Below are 24,985 nucleotides of genomic sequence, written 5' to 3' on the forward strand. Positions count from 1 at the left end.
AACATCTTAGTTGCCATATCCCAGTGATCATCAGTTAACAGGAAAGGACTACCTGCAGGTCTAGGGTAATTAGCCTCAATGAAAGTACTCCTGTGAGGTAACAATGTTTTCAGCATAAGGCAGGTGGAGTTCCACCTAACATCCATGTCCAGTGAGAACTTTCTAGGTCTAACACTGCTAGCAATGCAATAACTCTTGTATGCAGCAATTCTTTGATTAGAGGAGTTCAAAAAAGAGATTGCAGTTCTAAAGTTGTCAATGAGAGGATTAACAGCAGCCAATGCTTCCTTAACAATCAGGTTAATAATATGACAAGCACATCGTTGATGCAAAAACAGATCAGCACCTAAATACTCTTTAAGTATAGGTTTCAGTTTATCCATTGCATTTTTATTGGTAGATGCATTATCCAAAGTCATAGAAAAAACCTTGTTAAGTATACCATACTCAGCAAGAACAGTTTTTACACGCTCAGCAATGTTTTCAGCATTATGGGAGACATCAATCAACCTTAAACCAAGCACCCTTTTCTCTAATTGCCAATCAGCATTAATGAAATGAGCCACAACAGACAGATAATCTTCTTTGGCCTTTCCAGACCAAATATCAGAGGTAACAGCAACAGATGAAACAACATTGTCTTGCAAACAAGTCATTAATTTTTCACGTTTACCATTGAAGTGCTTAAACAGATCTCTACCGGTAGTTTGCTTAGAGACAGGTGCAAAGGCAGGGTTATAAGCAGTTTTAATGTAATCTTTAAAGGCATCAGTTTCACCAATCAGTAAAGGTAAATCTAGCCTAGCAAGCATACGAACAAGCTCAACACGAGCTACATCAGCATTGTACTCCCAGTGACGAACAGAACCATCAGGATTAAAACCAATTTGAGTTTGAGACATGCGACATTTCTCACGACACTTAACACAAACATTAAGATGTCAAGTAAGATGTCTAGTGCCATTAGCAGAATAAGCAGAGTATTGTTTCTTGCAATGTTTGCAAGTGGCAGCATACCTGACGGGTCTCGCCTTACCTGGCACCTTCTTGAAGTGCTTCTCAAAATCATCCCAGACAGTAGAGGTAGAAGGCCGATTGGAGCATGCCACCTCACTGTCGCCACCGTCGGCATCGGGATCAGCCCCTTCCCCATGGACCGGGACCGCATCTTGGTCACAGGGAAGGGGATCAGCAGCAGACCGCCCAAATAGCTCGGCGCAGTCCTCGCGGACATCGTCCTCCTCATCATCCCCGGCTAACCCGCACATCCGCAGCTTGTCGTTCTGGGAGTGATCAAACTCCCCTTCATCGGTGTCGCCTACGCCTGGGGCTATCTTTGCCGTCTCTGGTTCCTCGACGGCTGCATCAATCAACAACAGAAAAAGACAGTTATGGTAGGGGATTAGGGTTAGGGTAGGGGCTGCATCAATCAACAACAGAAAAAGACAGTTAGGGTAGGGGATTAGGGTTAGGGTAGGGGATTACCCTTACCTCTAGAGCCGGAGCGCCGGAAACGACGATGAGATGGACCGGATGCACACCCCCGGTACCTCAATGGAGACCGGAGCCCCAGAGGTGGCGGCGGCCGGCGATGAGAACGACGAACAGAAGACGGAGATGCGTCGAGGATGCTACGAACGAGTCTCAATCGACTTTCAGGGATGAATAACAAGGGAACAGATGGAGATTGAAGGCGGGAACCACCAGATCTGAGAGAGAAGAGGGAGATTGAGGGCAGAGAGGGAAAGCAGGGAGATTGAGGACGGAACCCACCGGATCTGACCCCTTACCCGCCGGAGAACGCCATGGACACGGCGGAGCAGGGGAACGAGGCGACGATCAGGCGAGAGCGAGGAGCGAGATGACAGCGGACGAGAGCGACGAGCGAGACGAGAGTGGCGCGAGGGAGACGAGAGCAGGCGAAATGAGCTAGGGTTTGGATGGTGGGGGGGGGGGGGGCGGCCGCGGCGGGTGGCTTATATACCGCAGCCCCGCCGGCGCCCAGAGCCGTGCCTGAGCCGTGCCGCACGTTGGAACGGGCCGTGCCCGGGCCGGCACTATGGCCCGACTCCTCGGCCCAGGCACGGGCACGGCACCGGGCCGGGCCAGGCACGGGCACGGCTGGGGCGGGCTAGGGCCAGGCTTTTTCGCACCGGGCTCGTGCCAGCCCGTTTCAACCGGCCCGTTTGGAAATCTTTACTACTACCCTCATAATCTTGTTAATTAGGTTTCAGATCCAGGTAGTAGTATAGTACTAGTAGTCCATGAAGAGGAAACGCTCGAGATCATGGAGAGGGTCATCTTGAGCCGCCGCCATGTCCCCAGAATACCCATCCCAGCTGGTCTCGCCGGAAATGCACGAACCAGTAGCCGGCGGGATCTCACTATCATCGTCTCTAAAAGCACCACAGAACTGCTGCTCCATACTTACAGGAAACAGCGGCTCTTGGCACTGTGGAATTTGTTCATGAGGAAAACAGGCAGAAGGCTGGAGGTCCACCAGAGGAGGCAGCAGCAGCGGCGGTGGTTCTTGCTTCATGTTCATGGCCGCCGCCACCGCAGCAGCATGCCCGGCCAGTTGGTTCTTGCTTCATGTTGCAGCAGCCTGCTAGCAATGCAGCGAGGTTGCTGCTGCTTCTGCCGGTGTTGGCTTTGGCACTAGTGTTGCAGGTGTGGTCGTTGTTGTAGGTGACGTGGAACATGGGCGGGTCGTCGCTAATGTTGTCCATCTGCTGGACGTGCTTGGTGGCCTGGCAGCCGGCGTCGTCCTTGTAGGTGCACCGGAAGTAGCTCCTCGTGAAGAACGTCCCGTTGATCTTCTTCTCGCCGTATTTCCCCCACTCGTAGCCGTCGTCGTAGGACACGGCGGTTACCGTCGCCCATGACGACGAGGTCTTCTTCTTCCCTTCCATCGCTACTGATGATCTGCCGTGCAGCAGTTTCCATTGGAAGCGACAGTCAACGATCGAACTAGGAGCAGGTTGAAAACTGCACAGAAAACATAACTGAAGTCGAAGGATCCAGCAGCGTGCACACACACCTTCTTCTTCTTTTGGCGCCTCTCTTGCTGCCGTGCTGGGTACTATGGCGGCTTGGGAGTCAGCAGACGCCGGGCTGGGCGGCGAGAACTGATGAGGCTCAGCTTTGACGCTTGTTGGTGTCACAGGAGCAGCAGGCTGCTGCTGCTGCTTCATGACGGAGAGGGCGACGTTGAGCGCTCGCAGCGCCTTGCTGAGGAGGCTCTGCGCCAGCTGGGTCGTCGACGGCTGTGGCTGCTGCGAGTGGAGGAGGAGAGGAGGCTGCTGGAGCTTGATGAGCTCGTACACCTGCGCCACCTCCCTCACCGCAGCCTCACGGTCCGCCACGCAAGCCATCGACCGGACGGGACCTCTTCTTCTTCTTCCTGGATATGGATGGAGTGCGAGAGTGAATGTATGTATGTTAACTCATCCATGGCAGCTCTTGACGAGCTTATATATGCAGCTAACCTCTCCATGTGTGGGTGGTGGACCAGACCAGAGCCTACCAGAGCGCGTGGAATTCGATTGCAATCCATGGATACATTGGTCGTCGAGCAGGTAGCAGGTGAGCTCACTAAAGTATGGTTCAGACGGTGGATTGTGGGAGCCTCCAGCAGGGCACGCACTAATAGTCCAAGAAGATGCCCGGAAGTAAACATCTCTGACACTGCGTAGAAAAAGGTTTTTAGGGGCAGTCGATAACTCTAGGGGCGGTTTTGCCAGTCGTCTCTATGAAAGGGTGGCTAAAAATCACTGAGCCGTCCCTACAAATCAATTTGTAGGGGCGGCTGGTGTTATCAGCCACCCCTACAAAGCCGCCCCTACAAATCAATTTCCAGAAACCACAAAAAAAGAGAAAAAAAATAGCAAATTTTTTTTTTAACCGAGGAGGTCCCCACCGACAGCCACACACACCCTCACTCTATGGTTGATTTTTACACACTTTGCGTTGACCAGGATTCGAACTGGCAACCTCTCTCATGCACCATCTCCTCTACCACTACACCTCATATTCACTTGTATCCACAATCCATTTTGATTCTCCATGTATTATACAAAACTGAGCATAAATTGATCGTTTGAGGCCCTAAACCAATTCAAATGAAAAAGTTGTCAACTACAAAGTTTTATAACTATTTGAGATCTACAACTTTTATTTTGATAGTTTCTCCATCCGAGGTCACTTATAAAATTTGAATTTCAAATAATAGAAATTCGAACGTAGTTTTCCATGACAAGATGGTTTCAAATGAGAAAGTTATCAAGTACAAAGTTTCATAACTTTTCAAGATCTACAACTTTCATTTTTACTGTTTGTCCATCCGAGGTCGTTTAAAAAATATAAATTTCAAAATTTTGGAAATTCAAACGTAGTTTTTCTTGACAAGATGATTTCAAATCAAAAAGTTGTCAATTACAAAGTTTCATAACTTATCAAGATCTACAACTTTTATTTTGGTTGTTTCTCCATCCGAGGTCGTTTACAAAATTTAAATTTCAAATTTTAGAAATTCAAACGTAATTTTCCTTGACAAGATGATTTCAAATTTAAAAGTTGTCAACTATAGAGTTTCATAACTTCCCGAGATCTACAGCTTCTATTTTGATCATTTATTCATCCGACATAGTGGTAGTAACATTGTTCATAAATATTACATATCCCTCTTATTATTTATGAAACTATAAGAGAGATATGTAAATTTTGTGAACAATGTTATTACCACTTTATCGGATGAAGAAATGACCAAAATAAAACTTGTAGATCTTGATAAGTTCTGCAACTTCTATGTTCATGGTTTTTTCATCTGAAATCAATTAGTATTCCAAAATAACGTTTGGCCTTCTCTATATGCTCCTCTAGATATTGTTCCTCTTTTGCCCCTCTCTTTTTTTCTTTTTTGGACTGTCGTTGTTTTTTGAGAAATTTTGACTTTTTCTTTTTATTTTTTTATATTTTTTCTTCACTTAGGAGCACAAAAGAAGTAACCACAGAAAATATGAGCTCAAACAGGTGAAAAACGTGGCCTGTGGAAATTTCAGAAGACGTGCTCAAAATCGACAAAAAGCTTGTGACCACGAAAATAGGATCTTGTGACCATTTTTTGACCAATTTAAAATTCTCCGACCCCGACATAGCGGGCGATGGACGGATCCGAAATTTTTTTCCTGATCGATTTTGATGTATGGAACGTCGAAATAGGAGTTCGTATGCGAAAACTAGACCAGTTTTAAGAATTGGCTCCGAATTAGATGACAAAACGGGAAAAATAATTTCAAACAGTATTTTCAAGTAGTAAATGATCTCAACTGAAAAAGTTGTCAACTACAAAGTTTCATAACTTTTCGAGATCTACAACTTTCATTTTGATTGTTTTTTCATCCGAGGTCGTTTACAAAATTTAAATTTTAGTGCTTACTTTTTAATATTCGGCGTCCATTCGTAGAGACACTTCATTGTTGAGCCGCCCCTATAAATTAATTTGTAGGGGCGGCTGGATATTGAGCCGCCCCTACAAATCGGGCCATTTGTAGGGGCGGCTGATAACACCGACCGCCCCTATAAATTCATTTATAAGGACGGCTCATTTGGCAACCATTTATAGGGGCGGCTCTATCACCAGCCGCCCCTACAAAAAATTCTTCCCGTTACTAAAAAAAACGTTTTTTTACGTGGTGTGAAAGACTGAAACTGAAACTGAAATACTACTCCTAAACCTTAACACTTCTATTCCATCAGCAGTGGTACTCTTTCCGCTCCGAAAAAGAATACAATTCTCGCATATCCAAAAGAAGTTATTAGCACACAACACAAAAATGCATGTACGTACCCGCACTCTTTTTATATATGTATTCTCCATATGTGCTGATTAGACAAAAACAAATAATTGCACCTATAAATTCTATACTTAATAAGCTAGAGTTACATTCTTTTTGAGAAAACACATGCATAACTGTTAGAATTATATTCTTTCTCGAATGTGAGAGGTAGTATATTCTATGTGAGTGGTAGAATTGCATTCTTTCTCGAACCAAGTATATTTGCTCCACGTATGCATAGCAAGTTCAGTTCATAACCAAAGGTACGGTGTCCCGGCCGGTCCTCGTCAGCGTTCGACGACACGTACCGTGTGCATGCGCAGTCAGTCAACAAGTGGATCGATCGGCTGATCCGAGCAGCAAGCCCACACACTACCTGATGTAGACAGGGCCTGATCTTCCGATAGGTACGATAACATCGATTGGTGGAGACTCGACGTTCACGATCTAGGCTTCGAACCAAGACTGATTCGGATCCTAGCAACCGTTACACCACAGCTCCGTTGGTTATCAACCACGCGAACGCGATTGACCTCGTCGAGAAGGCTTTCCTGCAAGCGAATCGAGAACACAAGCAAAAACAGAATGAACGCAATCTGAAATTGCAAATAAATATAGGGCTTATGATAACGAGAAAGAGTTTAGGTCTTTATTCGAAAGGACTAATCGCCATAGGCGAACAAGATCAAGAACCGGAGCCCTGGTTCACAGCAAGCGGTCTTGGCGGCAACAGTTGCAGCAGGGTGTGACGTGGTGCTACTGTGCCGGCCATGGCAGCACTGTAGCCTCGTTGGTGGTTCGTCAGCCATCCTGTGCACCGTTGTGTCCATCGTGGCCTTCGTCATCGTCTCCTAGTTCCCAGGGGCATCGTACTTAGAGTAGGTGGTCGCCCTGGATCGTCGATCACTTGGTCGCTTAGCGGGACCAACGACCTTGACCCTAGTCGTCGAGGTCGGGGCACTCTATTGGTCTGGGTAGCCTTTGTGTTGAGCCCCTTGTCGTGGATACCATCCTGTAGTGGATGGGATCGTACAAGCGTCTAGTCAGTCCGTGTTTGGACGATGGGTATCGTACGTGTTGCCACCGTGGTGCGGTGCAGCATGGCACAGGGATGGTGTCTGACCGGGCTGAGGTGACCGCTGTCCCATCGGTCCTTGCGAGGTCGGTGTGGCATGCTTGCCCTTATCAGAGCAGGCGTGCTTAGCTGTGCTCGACCTCCCCCATCCCTTCCGGGGGTCGTGATGGTGAGAGGTCGTGCATCTTTCGAGTGCCGTGTGGCTAAGGCGGGTGGAAGGGGTCAGGGATGACCCCGGCCTTGGTGCCCGACCCGCTCCGCTCGGCTTTCGTTGGGCCTCGGTCGTTCAGGCCTTCGTCGACTGGCGAGTTGTGAGCCGGGTGGCTTGCCAATTAATCGGTGCCTCGAGACACTCGGGGTTATAACCCCGACACATAGATTGTGTCGAGCTCTACAATGTTGATATAAAGTTTGTATTAATCTTACTTCATATGAAAAAAGTTATGATTCTTTATATAAGAGAATAGAAAGAGACCACCTTACATGTGGGGCTCATTGCCACGTCAATAAAAATTACTTTGAAATTGTCAAGTAGAGTATTTTGTTCAATTTTAAAAGCTAAGGTGTATATATTGTCTGGTATTGAAGTTAGAGGTTTTTTTTTTTCAAATTCAATGACTCTAGCGGTAAATTCAAACTTGACTCTACTAATAATGACGATGCCAAGGTGCTTGTTGGAAACATACATAAATTCGGGTACAATTTCTCAAGTTCTGTTAAAAAAAGGACAGGTCATCGTTGCAACTTGCAATATCTTGTACCAGTTTTTTTAGGAAGTGAAAGGTCCTACTAGTTGAAGGGAGGTAAATAGCCTATTAAAAAATTCTACAACAATACTTAACAAACCGGTTAGATAATTATGAGGCGAAACCAGTGTTGCGCTAGTCTACTGAAATAGCAAGCCACCTATCATAATTCTAGTTTATATAGTTTCTATCCACACAAAAGCTATGTCACTAGAATAAGTTAGTGTGCTCTCAAAGGCTAACTAAAGAGCCACACTAACCTAACTAACAAGCTCTCACAACTAGCTACACTAAAGAGCTTGACAACTAGTTTGCGGTAATGTAAAGAGAGTGATAGTATGAAGGCTGATTTTGTGAAGTGACCAAATGAAGTTAGACTCCAAGACGTATTGTAATAGACCACATTTATTGAAAATCTCAGAGCTGTAATTATTTAGGAGTAGATGACCATGCAACAAATTATAGGTCTCATTACAACATATGGATATGTTCATTAGTTTTTTTTTTTCTGGATCACGTAAAAGGTCCGTGCGTCTGTGTATTAAGATAAAAAAAAAAGTTTAATACAACATATGCCACCGCGCCCCTCCTGTCCGCGCGCTCACGCTCCCGTTCCCCTCCCACCACGCCCTGCCCGCGGGCGTCGAGAGCGCCAAGCATCTGCCCCCCGCGCTCTTACCGGCGCTCATCGTCGCCTTCGCCGGCCTCCGCGGTCCGCTCCTCTCCTGGGCCCGCGCTCGTGCGGACGGCCCGGACCGCGTGGTCGCAGTGCTCTCCGACTTCTTCTGCGGCTGGAAGCAACCGCTGGCTGCCGAGCTCGGCGTACCACGGGTCGTGTTCTCGCCGTGCGCGGTGTGCGGCACCGCCGTGCTGCAGTCGCTCTTCCGCCGGATGCCCCGCCGCGACTAGGAGCGCGATGACGACAGCCCCATCGCTTTCCCCGACCTCCCGGGATCGCCGGCGTTCCCGTGGCGGCAGATGGCGGCGCTGTACCGGACGTTCCGGGAGGGCGACGACGTCTCCGAGGGCCTCCGGCGGAACTACCTCTGGAACCTCGACAGCTCCGGCGGGTTCGTGCTCAACACGTTCCGCCGCCTCGAGGAGCGGTACCTGGAGGCACCGCTGGGGGACATGGGCTTCCGCCGCGCGCGCGCGGTCGGCCCGCTGGCTCCCATGGCCGACGCCGCGGGCAACCGCGGCGGAGAGGCGGACGTGGCCGCGGCCGACCTGTGCGCGTGGCTCGACGGCTTTGACGACGCCTCCGTCGTGTACGTCTGTTTCGGGAGCATGGTGGTGCTGCAGGAGCCTCACGAGGCGGCCATGGCCGTGGCGCTGGACCGGACGCGGGTGGCGTTCGTGTGGGCGGCCGGCCCCACGGCGCCGCTGCCGGACGGGTTCGAGGAGCGTGTGGCGGCGGCGGGAGGCAGGGGCACGGTGGTGCGCGGGTGGGCACCGAAGGTGGCCGCGCTGCGCCACCGCGCGGTGGGGTGGTTCGTCACGCACTGCGGCTGGAACTCCGTGCTCGAGGCCACGGCCGCGGGGGTGGCTATGCTGGCGTGGCCGATGACGGCCGACCAGTTCGTGAACGCGCTCCGCGCGGCCATGCCCGTGAGCTGGGGCGGGCTCAAGGAGGCGCCCGGCGCGGACGAGGTCGCGCGGGTGCTCGACGACGCGGTGAATGGCCGGCGGTGGGCTGAGGTGGCCAGTCGGGTGAAGGAGCTCGCGGACGAGGCGGCGGCGGCGGCCGTGCGCCCAGGTGGCGACTCGTGGCGCGGGAGCTAAGCGAGCTCGGCTGCGAGCCAAGGCAGCGCGCGCACGTAGATGGCTTTGCCTTGGTCTCAGCTCCACTCGTAATTCGTGTAAGCTAAGCTCACGTGTTGCAATAAGCTCACGTGTTGCAATAAGCTCACTGAAGCCATATTCATATTCTAGTCTCAATTCTCCAGATCAACTTTGGACGATTTGTAAGACATGACATGTTCGAATATGAACTAAACAATATCCACCAGGCATAAGCAAGACTGTATTTTCTTTTGACAGAGAAACCAACCTGCTTGTAGAAGACACATCTTAATAAAACTGACTATAGAATTTGTAACCTTCAGCGTTTCAGTATTAGCAAGACTGAATATGGCCAATATTCTGCTGTCAGGAATCCGAGACAAATGGAGCTATCTCAACTGTCAAGCACCCATTCTTCATATCATGTATGCTACTAGACAAAGAAACCTCAATAGTCCAATACCATTCTTCACATCATTCAAGCACAAAAACGTGGCTTCAATCCAAATGCAAAGAAGTACGTAATAAGTAAGCAGCAGGCAATCTCTCTATGCAATGCAGATCAATATATTGGGCTCCGGTCTGTGTAGTTAAGGCCCGGGAGGCCGGGACAGCAACATTGCCTTTGCCTCCAACTCCAGATACAAACTCCACTTGCCACTCCAAATAGGCACCAAGTGGCAGTGGCCCAGCATATAATGATATAACGCTGCTTCTTCCCTGAAGTTCATCACAAGAAATGGAAGTACTCGATGCACCTGGACTGACCGATTGGTAGCAGCGTCCTCGACAGAGCGCTGGTGCTGCTGGACGAGGGGCTTGGCTGCGCAGAGTCATCAACCTCCATCTTAGCAGGACCGTTGCTTCCGTGAGATGGTACGCCGCCTGTCCACTGGAGTTGCTGGTATGTGTAGGCGCTCCTGTCAGGCTGTTGGTTGGCGCTGTAAGAGTGCATGATTGGTGATCGTGGTGTTGCCGGGGATGTCAGGAATGAGGGCTGTTCGGAGGCAGCTTGCGGGCTGAAGCAGATTGACACCGCCTTCTTTGAAGATGACTGCGACGCGATGTCTCTAGCACTTCCTACGGCGCTTGAGCTGGTGCTGCAGGTGTGATGGTTGAAGTAAGTGACAGAGAACAATGGTGGGTCGCTGGTGTCCTTCTGTTGGACTTGCTTTGTCGCGGGGCACTTCATGTCGTTCTTGTAGGTGCATCTGTAATAGAACCTGAAAATAGGACGACATGTACCAAAAAATCACTCCAAAGGGAAGAGAAGAATTATTTGCCAAAATGCTGAATACAGTGTAAATACTTCAACCGAAAAGTTCAGAATAGTTGTGTCAGAGAATACTCTGTTCCATCCTTTTTAACGTTTTGAGATCAGTACTTGCATGTCTTCCACTAATAATATAACAAGAGCACACCACAAAGTCACAGGAAGGGACTTTGAGTTGAGCTGCTTAGCGTCAAAACGAAATTTCTCAGATTTTCGCTAATTCTCTATTAGAGCGGTTGGAACTTAGTTAGACCACCGACAGTTAGTGAGTAAAACGGACGGTCCTCTTAAATTTCCTCTCAGAAGGTTGAATAACACCTTTTTAAAGATTTCTTTAGACTTTAGTGTACCAACTTGTCTTATTCTTCTTTACAATTCTGGAAGGACTCTGCAATAACATCCATATGTCAAAGGTCTATTTCCCTTTAACTCAGTAAGTGGGTGAGTATTTTGGAAAATAAAGATGCATCATGTCGAAGGGCGGGCCTGGTGCAAGCGGTAGAGTCTTACCGCCTGTGACCGGAAGGTCCCGGGTTCGAGTCGCAGTCTCCTCGCATTGCATAGGCGAGGGTAAGGCTTGCCACTGACACCCTTCACCAGACCCCGCACAGAGCGGGAGCTCTCTACACTGGGTACGCCCCTTTTTAAAGATGCATCATGTCCTTCCCCCTCCTCTGTCAACATTCAGTCTACCTAAATTAGGTGGAACACCATCTACAAACACTTTTAAGGCCTCTTCATCTACTGCGTCCACTGCCTTTTAGAAAATAAACATTAGCTCCCCATCAATTAACATGCTCTTGATGGGCTAACAATATATATGGGGGTCTGCACCTCATTCCAATCGCTCTCTAGAAAAGCAGAAAAAGGACTGCCAGAGACTGTCGGCATGGATACTACTAACAGCTGAAGACTTGAGTTGGACAACATGCACGCTAAACAAATGAGGCAACTTTTAGTATGCTAGTGAAGCGTTAGATCTCAAACTGAGTTGCAAATGACACGTACTAAAGGTGGCCAACTTGTGAACTGTATATTCACATATAAGAAGTGTTAAGAGGAAGTCTGAAGTAACACTTTAAGAGTTCTTTATGTGCCTAGTTGAGTTGTCAGTTAGGCAAGAGATTTCCACTTTGAATGTTCTTTTCCAGTAGTCACGACATAAAAGACTCTTCTATTTCACTTGCATTTGTTTTTATTTCAATCACTCAAGGGTACAGCGACACCTGTCCACCGACAATTCTACCAGAGAGTGACTAGTAGACAATCACACAATTTGATGTCCGTCCCCCCTGATATTCAAAACGTTAGGCGCACTAAACGGCAATGTGATTTGGGGTGGAAAATAAAAAGTCTTTGGCCCACAAACTGAACATACAAAGACTATATATTGACCAGAAGCAAGAGATTTGTTTCTTTTTGCGGACAACGAATAGTAGCAACATTAGATTGAATTTAGATATGTGGAAATTGGAGCTTAGATGAACATGTCTGCAACTGGTACCCACTGTCAGTTTCAGATTTGTTCTCCACTCACTCAGACCACTGAACCGCCTATGGTATTCCAAACTCCAAAGCGAGCAGGGATTTTGGTGAATTGCAATTTTCTTAAGCTAGCAGTCTAGCACAAGACAAGATGAACGAGAGATGTACGATACACAACAAGCATATATATGATCTTCTTCCATGTGCCATCAGGAGGTAAACAGCCCATACTGAAAAGGTCAAGATGTGTGCCCTGCCCACAAAACTACTGCACCGGCAAACACGCTTCGTTTAAGATGAAAATTATACTAGCACTAGACTAGAGATAGGAAATATGCACAGTTCTTTCAGTTCATCTTTACTTATACTACTGGAAGCCAGGATAGCATATATAAAGATACTAAAAATGAGGAATTATTGCAGTCAAAACAAGGCAATAACTTGTTCTTAAATAAATTCTGAAGAGTTGAGGTAACTACCCCCGGTGGAACCAGGAACAGGTCCCACGAACACACTCCAGATCTGGTAAGAGCTAATAAATTGACCGTCTGCGATACATAACTGAAACATAAGACGCTTATTTGGGGAACAAAAACTGCAGGGCAAAGGGCTATGAAAAATGAACGGAACGAACCTGGGGAAGTTGGAGATGGAGAGCTTCTTCTCGCCGTACTTCCTCCATTGGTGCCCGTCGTCGTACGGCGCGTACGTGTCCGAGGTCCAGGTGCGCTCATCTTTCCTGGCGAATTACAGAACAGGCGCATACCGTCAGACTGCGCAAATTTCGCGGCGGGGGGCAAGGAGGAATCGATCGAGAACGACGCGTACCTGATCCTCTGCTGGGTCCTGGCTGCGGCGGCCCTGCTGGAGGAGCCCAGGTCGCAGGGGTAAGGAGGAACCGAGTCCAGAGCCATGGCGAGGAGGACGTCGGAGGCGAGAGGGGAGACCGGAGGAGGCGTTTCTTGCCTGGATGTTGTTGGTGTTGGAGACGACGGTTCTGACCACCTTTATTTATAGGCTTTAAACAACGACGGTGCAGGAGCAGGAGCATTCTTCAACGTTAACACGCGTCGCTTAACGCCGCTTCCACTCCTCGTCTTCATCAATTTATTTTCCTTTTTTTTTCTCTTCCAAAATATTAATACCCTTTCTACAGCCCTGAAATAAAAAATAATGGCCAGGAACTATATACACTGTATCTTTTCAACAATAGACATCAAAGCTTATAAAAAAACAATAGACAGCAAAGTTTTTTTAATACAAAAGATATGTTTTTTAATAATACAAAAGAAGAAGCAAACCCCTCTCTTTCTAATAAAACAATGAAAAACGAACCACACGTACAAACCAGAGACAGATCAGCAAAATTGTCCAAGGATTGAGAGCGAGAATACTATGTGAAATTTCCGGAATAATAAAACTTCTGATGTGTGTCTACTTTGTTATTTTCAATTTTATATATCTCCAGATCATGTCATTACAGTAGTTTCAGGACTAGTTTTAGTAGCTGTAATGATTAACGGAGAGAGGTGACGGAGTGAGGCTGCTGGCATCAAAGAGCCGGCCACATCTGAATGACTGTTATTAAAAAAGAAATCAAATCTGAAGGACTGAAGGCCATTAACAATACCAATCCATGTGCAGGAGGACAGCTAGCTCTGCATTTCTTTACGTTTCTGAAGACTCTCAGCTTGGTCTTACATTACTTGTTAAATACTTTTAAAAAAAAAGGCAGGCACAGCCTCACTACAAAATCTTGGGTTTGGTGGATGAATCCCCCCACCGCCACAGGCTAGCATAATAAATAAATAAATAAATAAGGAGCTTATAGATATATAATATAGTGCATCGATTTGAACAAACTTTCACCTAGTAGTCTTTTTCAAAGCAAGGCCCTCTTTAGTTCCACCAAATTCCCAACTTTGACACTATGCAAAAAGAAGATTCCCCGTCACATCAAACTTGCGGTACATGCATGGAGTACTAAATGTTGACGAAATCAAAAACTAATTGCACAGTTTGGTTGTACTTTGCGAGACGAACGTTTTGAGTCTAATTAATCAACGATTGGACAATTATTACCAAATAAAAACAAAGCTACAGTGCGTTTTGCGGCGCCAATTCGGCCGAACTAAACGTGGCCCAAGTCCCAAGAGAGAAGCCCAAAAAGAAAGAAAAAATATATAATCCTGTCGACGGCTCCTCATTGAGCTGTATTATTAGTTACCATAATGCTAATATAATGACCTTATGGGCAGAAGACAAATGCTCTTGCTAGGAACAGTTGAAAATGACATGGGCCGCGTTTAGTTCCCGGCAGAATCGGCGCCGCCGAAATTCTCTGGCACTGTTCCGGCACTGTAGCATTTTGTTTGTATGTGGTAATAATTGTCCGATCGTTGACTAATTAGGCTCAAAACGTTCGTCTCGCAAAGTACAACCAAACTGTGCAATTAATTTTTGATTTCGTCAACATTTAGTACTCCATGCATGTACCGTAAATTTGATGTGATGGGGAATCTTCTTTTTGCATAGTGCCAAATTCAGGAAATTTGGTGAACTAAACAAGGGCATGGTTTAAATATGTCTTTCCTGCTTTTGCATAATGATTATAAAATTGAAAGCACTTAACTAGTTGCAAGGTGCTTTCTACACTCTTCTGAAGACCAGATACACAATTCCTAAAGGCTAAAGCAAAACAGCAGTAGTAGTGGAGCAGTGTGTGTGTGTGTGTTTCACTTCTCCATATTGGGGATAAATCCACAAAATTCATTTTATTTGTAGCTTGTAATTCGTTTTTTTATTAATTATAACTGTCGCTTGTTCATGAGCAAATAATCCCCATCTGAACAAGACATTGGCAACAAAATTAGTGATATTCTAACCAAAAAAAGACGGCTGCTTAGGATCTATGGTTTTTATGGGATTAAAAAGTTAAACATCATTCTTCTAAATTAAAACATGGATAAAATCTCTGATAACATTCTGAGCTAAAAGCTAAATACTACGCTACCAATGAGCAGAGATCAATGGAAACAGCTTGTCCTTTTAATAGCATTGCATGATACTAATATTTTAGCCATTGAGGTCGTGGCTATCGAAGTAGCCGCGTCATCTCGCGCATTATTTTGTTGCGGAATTAGGAGAGGTAGTGGACTTTCTGGTGACAGATTCAAGCAGTCAAGCTTATAGTTTATTTGCTTCATAAACACATCCACGTACAAACAAACAGCTCATCACCCAACCATTCTTTATTTTTTTTATGTGGAATGAAGAAGACGGTTGCTTTATTCAATTACCAAACTGTTGCAAAAAGAAGTTATATTTGTAGTGCACTAGTACCTAGTCCGAATCAAGATTGAGGGGAGGTCCAAATACCCATCCATGTTTCAAATACTCCATTGTCTTCAGAAAGCACATACATAGTACTTTGTCAGTTCCAAAGAATGTGCACCCACCCTAAAAAATTCCCGAAGTATGAGTGGTTTCATCTCAAGTGACGAATACTTGGAAGGGGAGAGGACAGAGAACAATAGGGATATAATTCTCTACTCTACAAAATACCCATAATTTGCATCTAAATTTACAAAAAAAGTGACAAATACTGGATACGTAAACAGACAGACCATTTACACAAGCACTGTAACACTTAAGCCATCTTTCAGAAATGTGTACTTACTACGGACTAATGAACAGCAAAACTAACTTGATCTACAATGGCTTCTAATTTTTATTATTTCTTGAGCACACCCAGGTGATGGGTCATAAACAATGGGGCAGATGCAGTGGAACTTGTGAGCAGCCCTCAATTGAATAATCAGCAGAGAGCCTGTTGGAGGAAAACAAAGACGACCAATAGCTGATCCGCTATCTAGAAAGTGGACGCTGATACAAGGTGCTTCCATGTGCTGTTGCGCTGTTTTCGTGCAAATCGCTCCATCTTAATCGATCCGCGTGAGAATCTCTCTAATTATATTGTCAACAGTTTTCTGTAGTTAATAACTCGTATGGTGAGAGCGCGGTGGGATGTTTCCTGGAAGATATGCTATGCTATGCTATGATCTCTTCAGTTCAGGGGGACTTGAGATAGAAATTGAACAGAGCTATCGTCTTCTGACAGCTGACTGTGTTGCATGCTAAGCTTAGCTTTCTTCCATGCTGTAAAAGTTAGAATAATATAAATATATAGTTGAGGAAGATATTATTCCTCTTGGACCCAACTAAATCGGTTCCTTCCCCGGTAAAATACTATACCATCAGAGATCAATTCTTTATCGATTTTAATCCTACTGTCTGTCCAATGTAAATTTCGTTTTTTTAGAAATCAATCTTAAATTTACTAATTCCATATGATAGACAATTAATACTCGTGATATGTAGTTAATAATTGGATTAATCATAAGATCTATTTTTATAATAAATTTATTTGAAGGTATAGACATCAATACTATTTTTATATGAATCTAGTTAAACTTGAGAATGTAACACCTAGAAATTTACAGACGTTCTCTTGAATCAGCGCAAGAAAAGTGAGATTTACGGGGTTTTTTTTGGGGACATAGAGTATTTCTTTACAGAAGGTCTCTTCGGCTCAAGAAAAGAATTGTTCTCAAAGACCATAAAACGCAGCAAGCACTCAAGTAATATTTATTTGATAATAATGCCACCACCCCATGTGTAGGAATCAAGTATATAGTTGCTCTGGGGAGAAAAGAAAAATCGAAATGAGATGTTGAGTTGGTTTAGGATTCCTATAGTTAATTAGTTCATGCATCAGCTAGCTACTAGTAGTGTCATCTTCTTGTAAAGCAAGAGGAAGCTGCTTAGAGACACGGCAATCTTCACAAAAGTCAGTCTCTGCTGCTACTCTGCTAGTATTCTAATATACTGCAGCCCAGCAATATTCATATTTATATCTGCAGGCTTGTGGCTGCAATGGGAGAGTAGAAAATCACATACCTATTGACTTCGGTGTCCTCGGTGAGAGGGAGATATATAGGTACGCGTGCCAGGGTCAGGACATGTCTTGTTTGGCACAGAGCTTAAAAAAAAAGCATACCCAGTGTAGGGCAGAGAGCTCCCGCTCTGTGTGGGATTTGGAGAAGGGTGGTCTGGAAAAGTGTGTCAGTGGCAAGCCTTACCCTCGCCTATGCAATGCGAGGAGACCGCGACTCGAACCCGGGACCTTCCGGTCACAGACGGTAAGACTCTAGGTCCGTCCTTCCGGCACAGAGCTTAAAATTCTCATAAAATCTTTTCATATCCAAATTCTCCTTGAAACGTTTCTCAGGTGATGCATGGTTATTCGCCATCATCAGTTTCTCAAAAAAGGTTTGGTAGGGATTTTGGATTTGGATTGTGAAGAAAAATAAGAAGATGCTGAATTAGAACAGGTGGGACACCCTTTTCGGTGATTCTACCTGGTAGTGCTAAGAACAAGAATCGTTTTATTAGGTGATTCAAGGTAAAACTTTTCACGTTTTCAGTGTGCTTTTGGCAAAGATTCTGGAGAATCACATGAGAATCCTAAACTTCTATTGCTAATCTAAACTAGAGGTGTGTGAGTGGCTAATCAAATGGATCAAGATTAACACAAACAAGCACATGAAAAACCACGCCAACCTACCGAAATTAGAGTATGCAGTAAAAAGGATTCCTCCAAATGAACCAATGTATTTTTTTTCTTCTCTGAAATCACAGTGAACCAATGTAGTAAACAGGCGCATTGGAATTACCGTCTGCCAGCCGCCGGCACCGAGGCAAAGCCATCCGTCGGATCGATCGGACGTACGGTCGCGAAACCAGGAAGACACATCCACGCCCAGGCCGCCACCGGTTCCGGCTCGCGCCGGCCGTCGGAGTTGGTCGATCGTCACGGGAGAGAGAGATACCGACCGCCGGTCCGGTTGCCGGCCGGATCGGAGCCGGGGAAGGAGAGGACGGGACTGTGGACACTGGAGAAGAGGGGACGCCTTGCTTGGTGGGCCTTCGGTTAGGCCCGGCGGCTCCGTCGATTGTGCATCCACTTGGGCTGGATGAAGTCACGCTAGTCCAGTGGGCCTCATTTGTGTCCGACCTTTTGGGAAGGCTGAGCTTTCTATGGGCCTCATTCATCCATGGTGCCGCACGGGGCCTTTGCCTAATTGCTTTTTCAGCCCAGCCCAGGCCAGCTAAAGCTATCTCTCGCTCTGTCTCCTCTTCGGCTCCGGCGGCGGCGGCCGCGGCTTCGTCGCTGATCAGGGATTGTGACTGCGACGTGGGGCAGCTGCAGGTCACTTCTCCCTCCGTCCCTCTCCATTTCTGTCTCTCTGGGGAGCAAAAATTCTAGTAGATTTCGGCGTCGGGTCTTCCTGCCAAACCGTGGGCGGTTCAGAGTCTTCAGAAACCGTGGGCGGTAGCCAGATATATTTATTTGTTCCGTTCTGTCTTGTGTGGTTGCAAGGTTCAGTTTGGGTACAGTTCAATTCAGCATCATGTACAAACTGAACAAAGTTAAGCAGTCAGGTGAGAATACAACCGTCCCGATTGCTAGCTAGGCTGCATTAGGTATTGGTCTAACAAGCCATTTGCTTATGTTGATTACTGTCCGGCCTATGTCTAGTTTTCTCAGAGTAAGCGATGTCAGGAGGACTTGACTGATGGAGGGTGTCCTTTTACAGACTTGGGATGGCAACTAATACAATGTTGATGCATGCTGTAACGGCTTTGTTTAGTTACCCAAAATCCAAACTTTGGCACTATAAAAAAGAAGATTTCCCATCACATCAAATTTGCGGTACATGCATGGAGTACTAAATGTTGACGAAATCAAAAACTAATTGCACAGTTTGGTTGTACTTTGCGAGACGAACGTTTTAAGCCTAATTAGTCAACGATTGGACAATTATTACCAAACACAAACGAATGCTACTGCGATACAGTGCGCTACAGTGATTCCGACGACGCCAACTTCGGCCAACTAAACGCGGCCACAGTTATATGTCACAGGAAAGTCCACATAGTACATCAGCATTCTAGACCATATGTACAGTTTTTGTACGATGTGGTTTTCTGTCTATTTTTAAGTACTTTCTGCACATGATCTTTTACTTCTCTTATCACACTTAATGTAGACTAATCGGTGACACACCAATGTCCTTTTTCTTGTCAGCACACATGATTTACACCCATATATTCAATAAAAGGACTTTGGTTTCATTTCTCACTTTTCTTCATGCCCATATGTCTTCCGGGATCATTGGCGAGTTCATTGAGGTAATCTCAAATGCCCTTCTCATTTCAACATCTGTGAACTCTGTCAAATATTCTGGCATGTCAGGCACCATGAATAAGCTTTCAAAGCTTTCATCCTGAATTCCGTGGGCACCGGCATTAACAAACGTTGAGCTACTGCTTTGGTTTTGACTGGCGATTGGCACACTGTCGTGTGTTGTTGCCTCAACAACACATGGATGAACTATGCCATCGCTCTTGCAAATGTGCTGGCCATAATAGTCAACATTGAACAATCTCACCGTTCCATTTCCATCATTTTTCTTCTGTTGCACTGTCTTAGTTGCAGGACACCCTTGTTCTTTACTATAGGTACATCTGTAGTAGCTCCTGGTTAACCATATCGGCATTAGACCTTTTTTTTTGGATATATTGAAAATAGGATCATTTTTGTTATTTACAGTTACATACTATTAGATATGTGTGGAGCATTTTTGAGCTGCACGATGCAAAAATCTATCTATCCACATATATATTTTTTGAACGAAAATGGCAAGAGCTCTGCCTTTTTTTTCAATTAAGAGAGAAAGGAGAGTTCAAAGAGCACAATAGTAAAAAATCCAATATAGAACATAGTAAATGCATACATTAATGCAAATGTTTTTTTTTCCACATACCTAGAATGCTTTGCTTTGGAGATCCACTTCTGTCCATACTTCCTCCATTGATATCCATCAAAGTGTGGTGCATGTGTCACAACTGAACTTATGTGTTTTGCATTCTTCCTACCATCACCAAGAGAAGCAATCAAAATTTTAAGCCCCAGCGGATGATAAATAAGTATGCTTCTATTACCACTTACCTTCTCTTGTTTCCATGGTCCTTGTTGTTCTCCTCCAGTATGTGATTCTCCATGTTATCCTTACCTCCTTTTCTTTTATGTTTGATAAGAATGGCCTGTTTCTCGCTGTTATCACCAAGTTCTAGGGAACAGATAATCTTACCTGAGCAACTGAATACTTCTTCAAAGAGTTGTATGAGCTTTGCTTGCCCACTGTGGGGATCAAGTATTGGCAGTACAAGGTCATGTAGGTCCATCATGAGAGCCCTTTGGTGTTTAACTTCATTGATCACCTCTTTGTAGCCACCAAGATTGGAAGATTCAAGGATGTTCATCATGTGATGGTTTCTCAATGTATGTATACATATAAGTAGCTAATAGTTGGAAGGCGTGCTAGATGATTGCAGCTTTGGGCATCTATTTATACAAGCAAATGGTAGCACACAGTCTGAGAGCATGGTGGAGAGAATCAGTTATTGTTCAAATTTTCTCACTGCAAAAAGGACTGGGGTGCGTAGTGTCTCTATCCAACAGCATGCCTGCAGAACAAAAATCCCCGAGCAGGAGTCTAGCACTCGGTCCCTGAGCCAGAGGTCAAGACCAAGGAAGTCAGAATCGGGCGATCCTACGAAAACAGCTCTGATTAGTTTTTTTTTTAATGTAGGGGGGATTACTCCCCACCTGTGTATATATTGATGTAGCCCAAAAACGGTTCGTTTTATGTTTTACAAACGTTGAGGAGGAAAAAGCAACAACGGTGACACGTCCCAGCACTAGGGCGAAAAGCGGCGGAACCACGAATACTAGCGGAATGCAAGGACTATCACAACACCGCACAAGAGCTCTTCGACGATGCATCCAGGGAGGCGAATGACGCCAAAACGTAATCATTGTCAGCCAAGCAGGCGCCTAGCAAGGCTTTCGCCAGAGCCTTATGCCTTGAACAGGCCGAACCAGGAGAAGCAGCAGCAAGAGGTTCTTTAGTGACACCTTCAAGAAGGAAAGAAAAACTTCGTTGCTGGCCCAGACTGGTCTGAGATGAGCTTTCGCCCAGAACCTTTGACAGTGCTCCCGTTCACCCACCCGTGATGGAGGGAGGCGCACACCGACAAGTGTCCACACCTGGAAGGGGGGGGGGGGTTGCTGGCTTTCGCCACACCGCACGGAGCCGTTTTCGGACTCGCCCGCGATGCTGGGAGGCACGCACCGGCAAGCGTCCACACCTGGACGGAGGGAAGAGGCCGGCCGCCGCCATACCACACGGAGCCGTTCTTGGACTCGCCCGTGCAGGTGGTAGGTGTGCACCGACAAGCGTCCGCACCTATATAAAAGGGGGAGTGCCGGCCTCCGCCACACTACCCGGAGCCGTTCCCGGACTCGCACATGATGGTGGGTGACACGCACCAGCATGTGTCCACGCCTGGACGAACGGGGGTGCCGGCTGCCGCCATACCGCATGGAGCTGTTTCCGGACTCGCTCGCGATGGTGGGACGTGCGCACTGGCAAATGTCCACGCCTGGATGGAGGGAGGGGGGCTGGCCACAGCAACAACACGCGGAGCCGTTCTTTGACAAGCCCGCGCAGGTGGGAGGCGTGCACAGGCAAGCATCCGCGCCTAAACAAAAAAAGGGGGTGTCGGCTGCCGCCACACCACGCAGAGCCTTCCCCGGACTTGCCTGTGATGGTGGGAGGTGCGCACCGGCAAGCGTCCACACCTGGATGGAGGGAGGAGGCCGACTGCCGCCATACCACACGGAGCCATTCTCGGACTCGCCCACGATGGTTGGAGGCGCGCACAGGCAAGTGTTGGAGCCTGGACGAAGGGGTGGGGTGCCGGCCGCCGCCATACCACGCGGAGCCGTTCTCGGACTCGTGCCGCAACGGTGGGAGGCACGCGCCGATGGGCATCCGGAGTGGAGGAAGGGTCGCCGGCTGCCGCCACACATGGGGATGGTGAATCGAGGCCTGAGGAGCCCACGTTGACGACGCCGCGCACAGTCGATGAGGGGCGCAGGCCACCGCCACACGAGGATGGCATGTTCGGCCCGAAGAGACCATGACGAAGACGTCGTGCACGACCGACCTGAGTGAAGAAGCGCAGCATCGGTCAGAACCACACCTGCAGTCACTGGATCCGACCACCAAGCCACCGGATCAAGCCATCCCCGAGCACCAAATGCCCAAACAGTTGACCTTGGACCTGCGCGGATCCGGTAAGGGCTCTAATTGGGGAGCGCCTGCCCACACCAACTCAGCACAGGAGAGGAAGGGCGCACTAGCCAGTGTCTATGTCGGAACCGAGGGTGAGAGGGCGAGGGAGTGTTGGCGATCGCCGCCGCATCGAGCTGATCGAGTGGTAGAGAGGCTAGATCCGGGCCTGGGAGGCACTACTACAAGAAACTTCTTTAGGGGCTGCTGGGGGTGCCCGTATGGAATATCACTACTACAGATTGACCAATCACAAAGCGGTTCGTAAAGCCCATCACTAGCGTTTTTCGGTCTCGGTAGTAAGCTGTCGGTGGTGATGACATTCTCATCACAGGCGGTTTGCAACCGGCGGTGATAATAGCCTATCATAGTCGGTTTGTATTACCAGCCGGCGGTGATTTGAATTTTCAAAATTTTCAAAAACAGGCAAAAAACAGCAAAAAAAATTGTTTCAATCCTGGAAAGCACCCCCACTAGCTCTAGCTTCATGGTACCGGGAAGCTGCTCTAGCTACAACTTCACACTATTTTTTATGGTACACGGTGTTGGGATTCGAAACTGAGACCTTTGTCCTTTGCTTCTCTAACCACTCTCCTCTAACCACTCCATCCTTAAGTCACTTGTGTCCATATAGAACCCAAAACGACTTCAGATGAAAAAGTCATAAACTATAAATTTGTTGTTCTAATCGAGATCTATAACTTTGATTTTGGTTGTTTCGTCATCCGAGGTTGTTTAATAAATTTAAATTTCAAAACATCAAAATTTCAGCCAGACTTTTGGGACCTCAAATGATTTCAAATGAAAAACTCATCAACTACAAAGTTGTTGTTCTCATCGAGATCTACAACTTTGGGTTTGGTCGATTTTCCATCCGAGATTGTTTGAAAATTTTGTTTTTTTATTTTAAAAGTTCAGATACAAATTTGAGACTATAAATGACTTCTAATGAAATAGTTGTCAACTACAAAGTTGTATATCTCATCGAGATCTACAACTTTGGTTTTGGTTGTTTTTCCATCTAGGGTCGTTTGTACAATTCGAAAAAATTAAATTTCAAAATTTGAGCGCTTCAAACAGAATTTTGGGACCGTACATGGTTTCAAATGAAAAGTCATCAACTATAAAGTTGTCGATTGCGTCGAGATCTACAACTTTGATATAAAGTTTATTTTCATTTGACTTTATTTTTAAAAAATATGAATTTATGTATACTGCAGCATGGTTATTATTGCCGTATCATACAACGAGCTGGCGGTGAAAATATCTTCACCGTACCGCTGGTTCATATGGCGAGGCGGCAGTGATGAGGAGCACATGATCACCACCGGCTGGTGGTGCAAACCGGTTGTGATGATGGACTATCACCGTCGGTTTGTAAGACAAAGCGGCGGTGATAGTTATTGACCCGGATGTTCTTACGAATCAGTGGTAATACTCTCATCACCAACTGTTTATATTACGAACCATTGGTGATAGCTATCATCATTGTTTTTAATGATACCGACGGTGATAGATGCGTTGGTGATTGGTTAATCTGTAGTAGTGTAATGGCCAAGTCCCCCTTGAAGAGGCCTAATAGAATTTAGTATAGTAGCTTGAGATCAGTCGAAGGCTGTGGCGAAAAGTAAGAGGCCGAGGCGCTATGAAGATTTGTTAGAGGCCATGGTAAAAGTCAGAGGCTGAGGCGCTATGAAGAAATGTCAGAGGCCGTGGTGCAAAATCAGAGGTCGGGGTACTATGAAGATCAGTCGAAGGCCGTGGCAAAAAGTCAGAGGCCGAGGCGCTATGAAGATTTGTCAGAGGCTGTGATGAAAAGTCAGAGGCCAAGGCGCTTTGAAGAAAAGTCAGAGGTCATGGTGTAAAATCAAAGGCCAGGGCACTATGGAGATTAGTCGAAGGCCATGGCAAATAGTCAGAGGCCGAGGCGCTATGACGATAAGTCAGAGACCACGATGAAAAGTCAAGGCTGGAGCGCTATGAAGATAAGTGAGAGACCGCAATGAAAAGTCGGAGGCCGGAGCGCTGTGAAGATAAGTCAAAGCTCGCGATGAAAAGTCGAAGGCCGAGGCGCTCTGAAGATAAGTCAGAGGCCAAAGAGCCATGATGATAAGTCAGAGACTGCGATGAAAAGTCAGAGGCTGAGGCACTACAAAGATAAGTCAGAGGCTGCGATGAAAAGTCATAGGCCGAGGCACTACGAAGATAAGTCAAAGGCCGTGATGAAAAGTTGGAGGCCGAGGAGCTATGAAGATAAGTAAGAGCCCGTGATGAAAAGATGGAGGCCAAGGCGATTTGAACATCAGTCAGGGGCCGCGATGAAAAGTCAGAGGTCGAGGCATTATGAAGATTAGTCAGAGGCCATGGTGAAAAGTCGGTGGTCGTGGCACTATGAAGATCAGTCAGAGGCTATGGTGCGATGAATAATGGGCTGAAGGCCCGTGCTCGACAATGGTCCATCAACAAAGGCGGTAGCAAGAGAAAAAGACTCTAATGCCCCAGAGGCGTGAGCACAGTATACAGGA

General features: G+C 46.5%; 2 protein-coding genes and 2 pseudogenes across 2 annotated transcripts; 1 reads left to right on the forward strand and 3 right to left on the reverse strand.

Annotated features, from left to right (window-relative positions):
* Positions 1–2,254: 2,254 nt before the first annotated feature.
* LOC136483442 (probable WRKY transcription factor 41) lies at positions 2,255–3,374 on the reverse strand (annotated as a pseudogene).
* Positions 3,375–8,234: 4,860 nt separating this feature from the next.
* Positions 8,235–9,440, forward strand: LOC136479275 (UDP-glycosyltransferase 89B2-like; annotated as a pseudogene).
* A 448-nt stretch (positions 9,441–9,888) lies between these two features.
* Positions 9,889–18,106, reverse strand: LOC136483446 (transcription factor WRKY45-1-like). The gene is made up of 4 exons (XM_066480524.1): positions 17,934–18,106; positions 13,027–13,356; positions 12,833–12,937; positions 9,889–10,663 (listed from the first exon to the last, which is right to left on the reverse strand). Exons 2-4 carry the CDS (start codon positions 13,110–13,112, stop codon positions 10,171–10,173), a joined length of 684 nt encoding a protein of 227 aa, XP_066336621.1. The 5' UTR covers positions 13,113–13,356; positions 17,934–18,106; the 3' UTR covers positions 9,889–10,170.
* Positions 18,107–19,409: 1,303 nt separating this feature from the next.
* LOC136483445 (probable WRKY transcription factor 67) lies at positions 19,410–20,589 on the reverse strand. The gene is made up of 3 exons (XM_066480523.1): positions 20,273–20,589; positions 20,088–20,195; positions 19,410–19,800 (listed from the first exon to the last, which is right to left on the reverse strand). The coding sequence occupies exons 1-3, from the start codon at positions 20,587–20,589 to the stop codon at positions 19,410–19,412; spliced, it is 816 nt and encodes a 271-aa protein (XP_066336620.1).
* Positions 20,590–24,985: the final 4,396 nt, after the last annotated feature.

The sequence above is a fragment of the Miscanthus floridulus genome, chromosome 9 (genome assembly GCF_019320115.1).
Source record: "Miscanthus floridulus cultivar M001 chromosome 9, ASM1932011v1, whole genome shotgun sequence".
Taxonomy (NCBI): Eukaryota; Viridiplantae; Streptophyta; class Magnoliopsida; order Poales; family Poaceae; genus Miscanthus; species Miscanthus floridulus.

Bases quoted from the DNA above. Each gene is read 5' to 3' on its own strand.
- LOC136483446 (XM_066480524.1), bottom strand. From the start codon at position 13,112: ATGGCTCTGGACTCGGTTCCTCCTTACCCCTGCGACCTGGGCTCCTCC. The intron at 12,938-13,026 runs GTACGCGTCGTT...GTAATTCGCCAG, and splicing joins AGGACCCAGCAGAGGATCAG to GAAAGATGAGCGCACCTGGA. The intron at 10,664-12,832 runs GTTCGTTCCGTT...TCCTATTTTCAG, and splicing joins TCCATCTCCAACTTCCCCAG to GTTCTATTACAGATGCACCT.
- LOC136483445 (XM_066480523.1), bottom strand. From the start codon at position 20,589: ATGATGAACATCCTTGAATCTTCCAATCTTGGTGGCTACAAAGAGGTG. The intron at 20,196-20,272 runs GTAAGTGGTAAT...TGGTGATGGTAG, and splicing joins GACCATGGAAACAAGAGAAG to GAAGAATGCAAAACACATAA. The intron at 19,801-20,087 runs GTATGTGGAAAA...ATGGTTAACCAG, and splicing joins TCCAAAGCAAAGCATTCTAG to GAGCTACTACAGATGTACCT.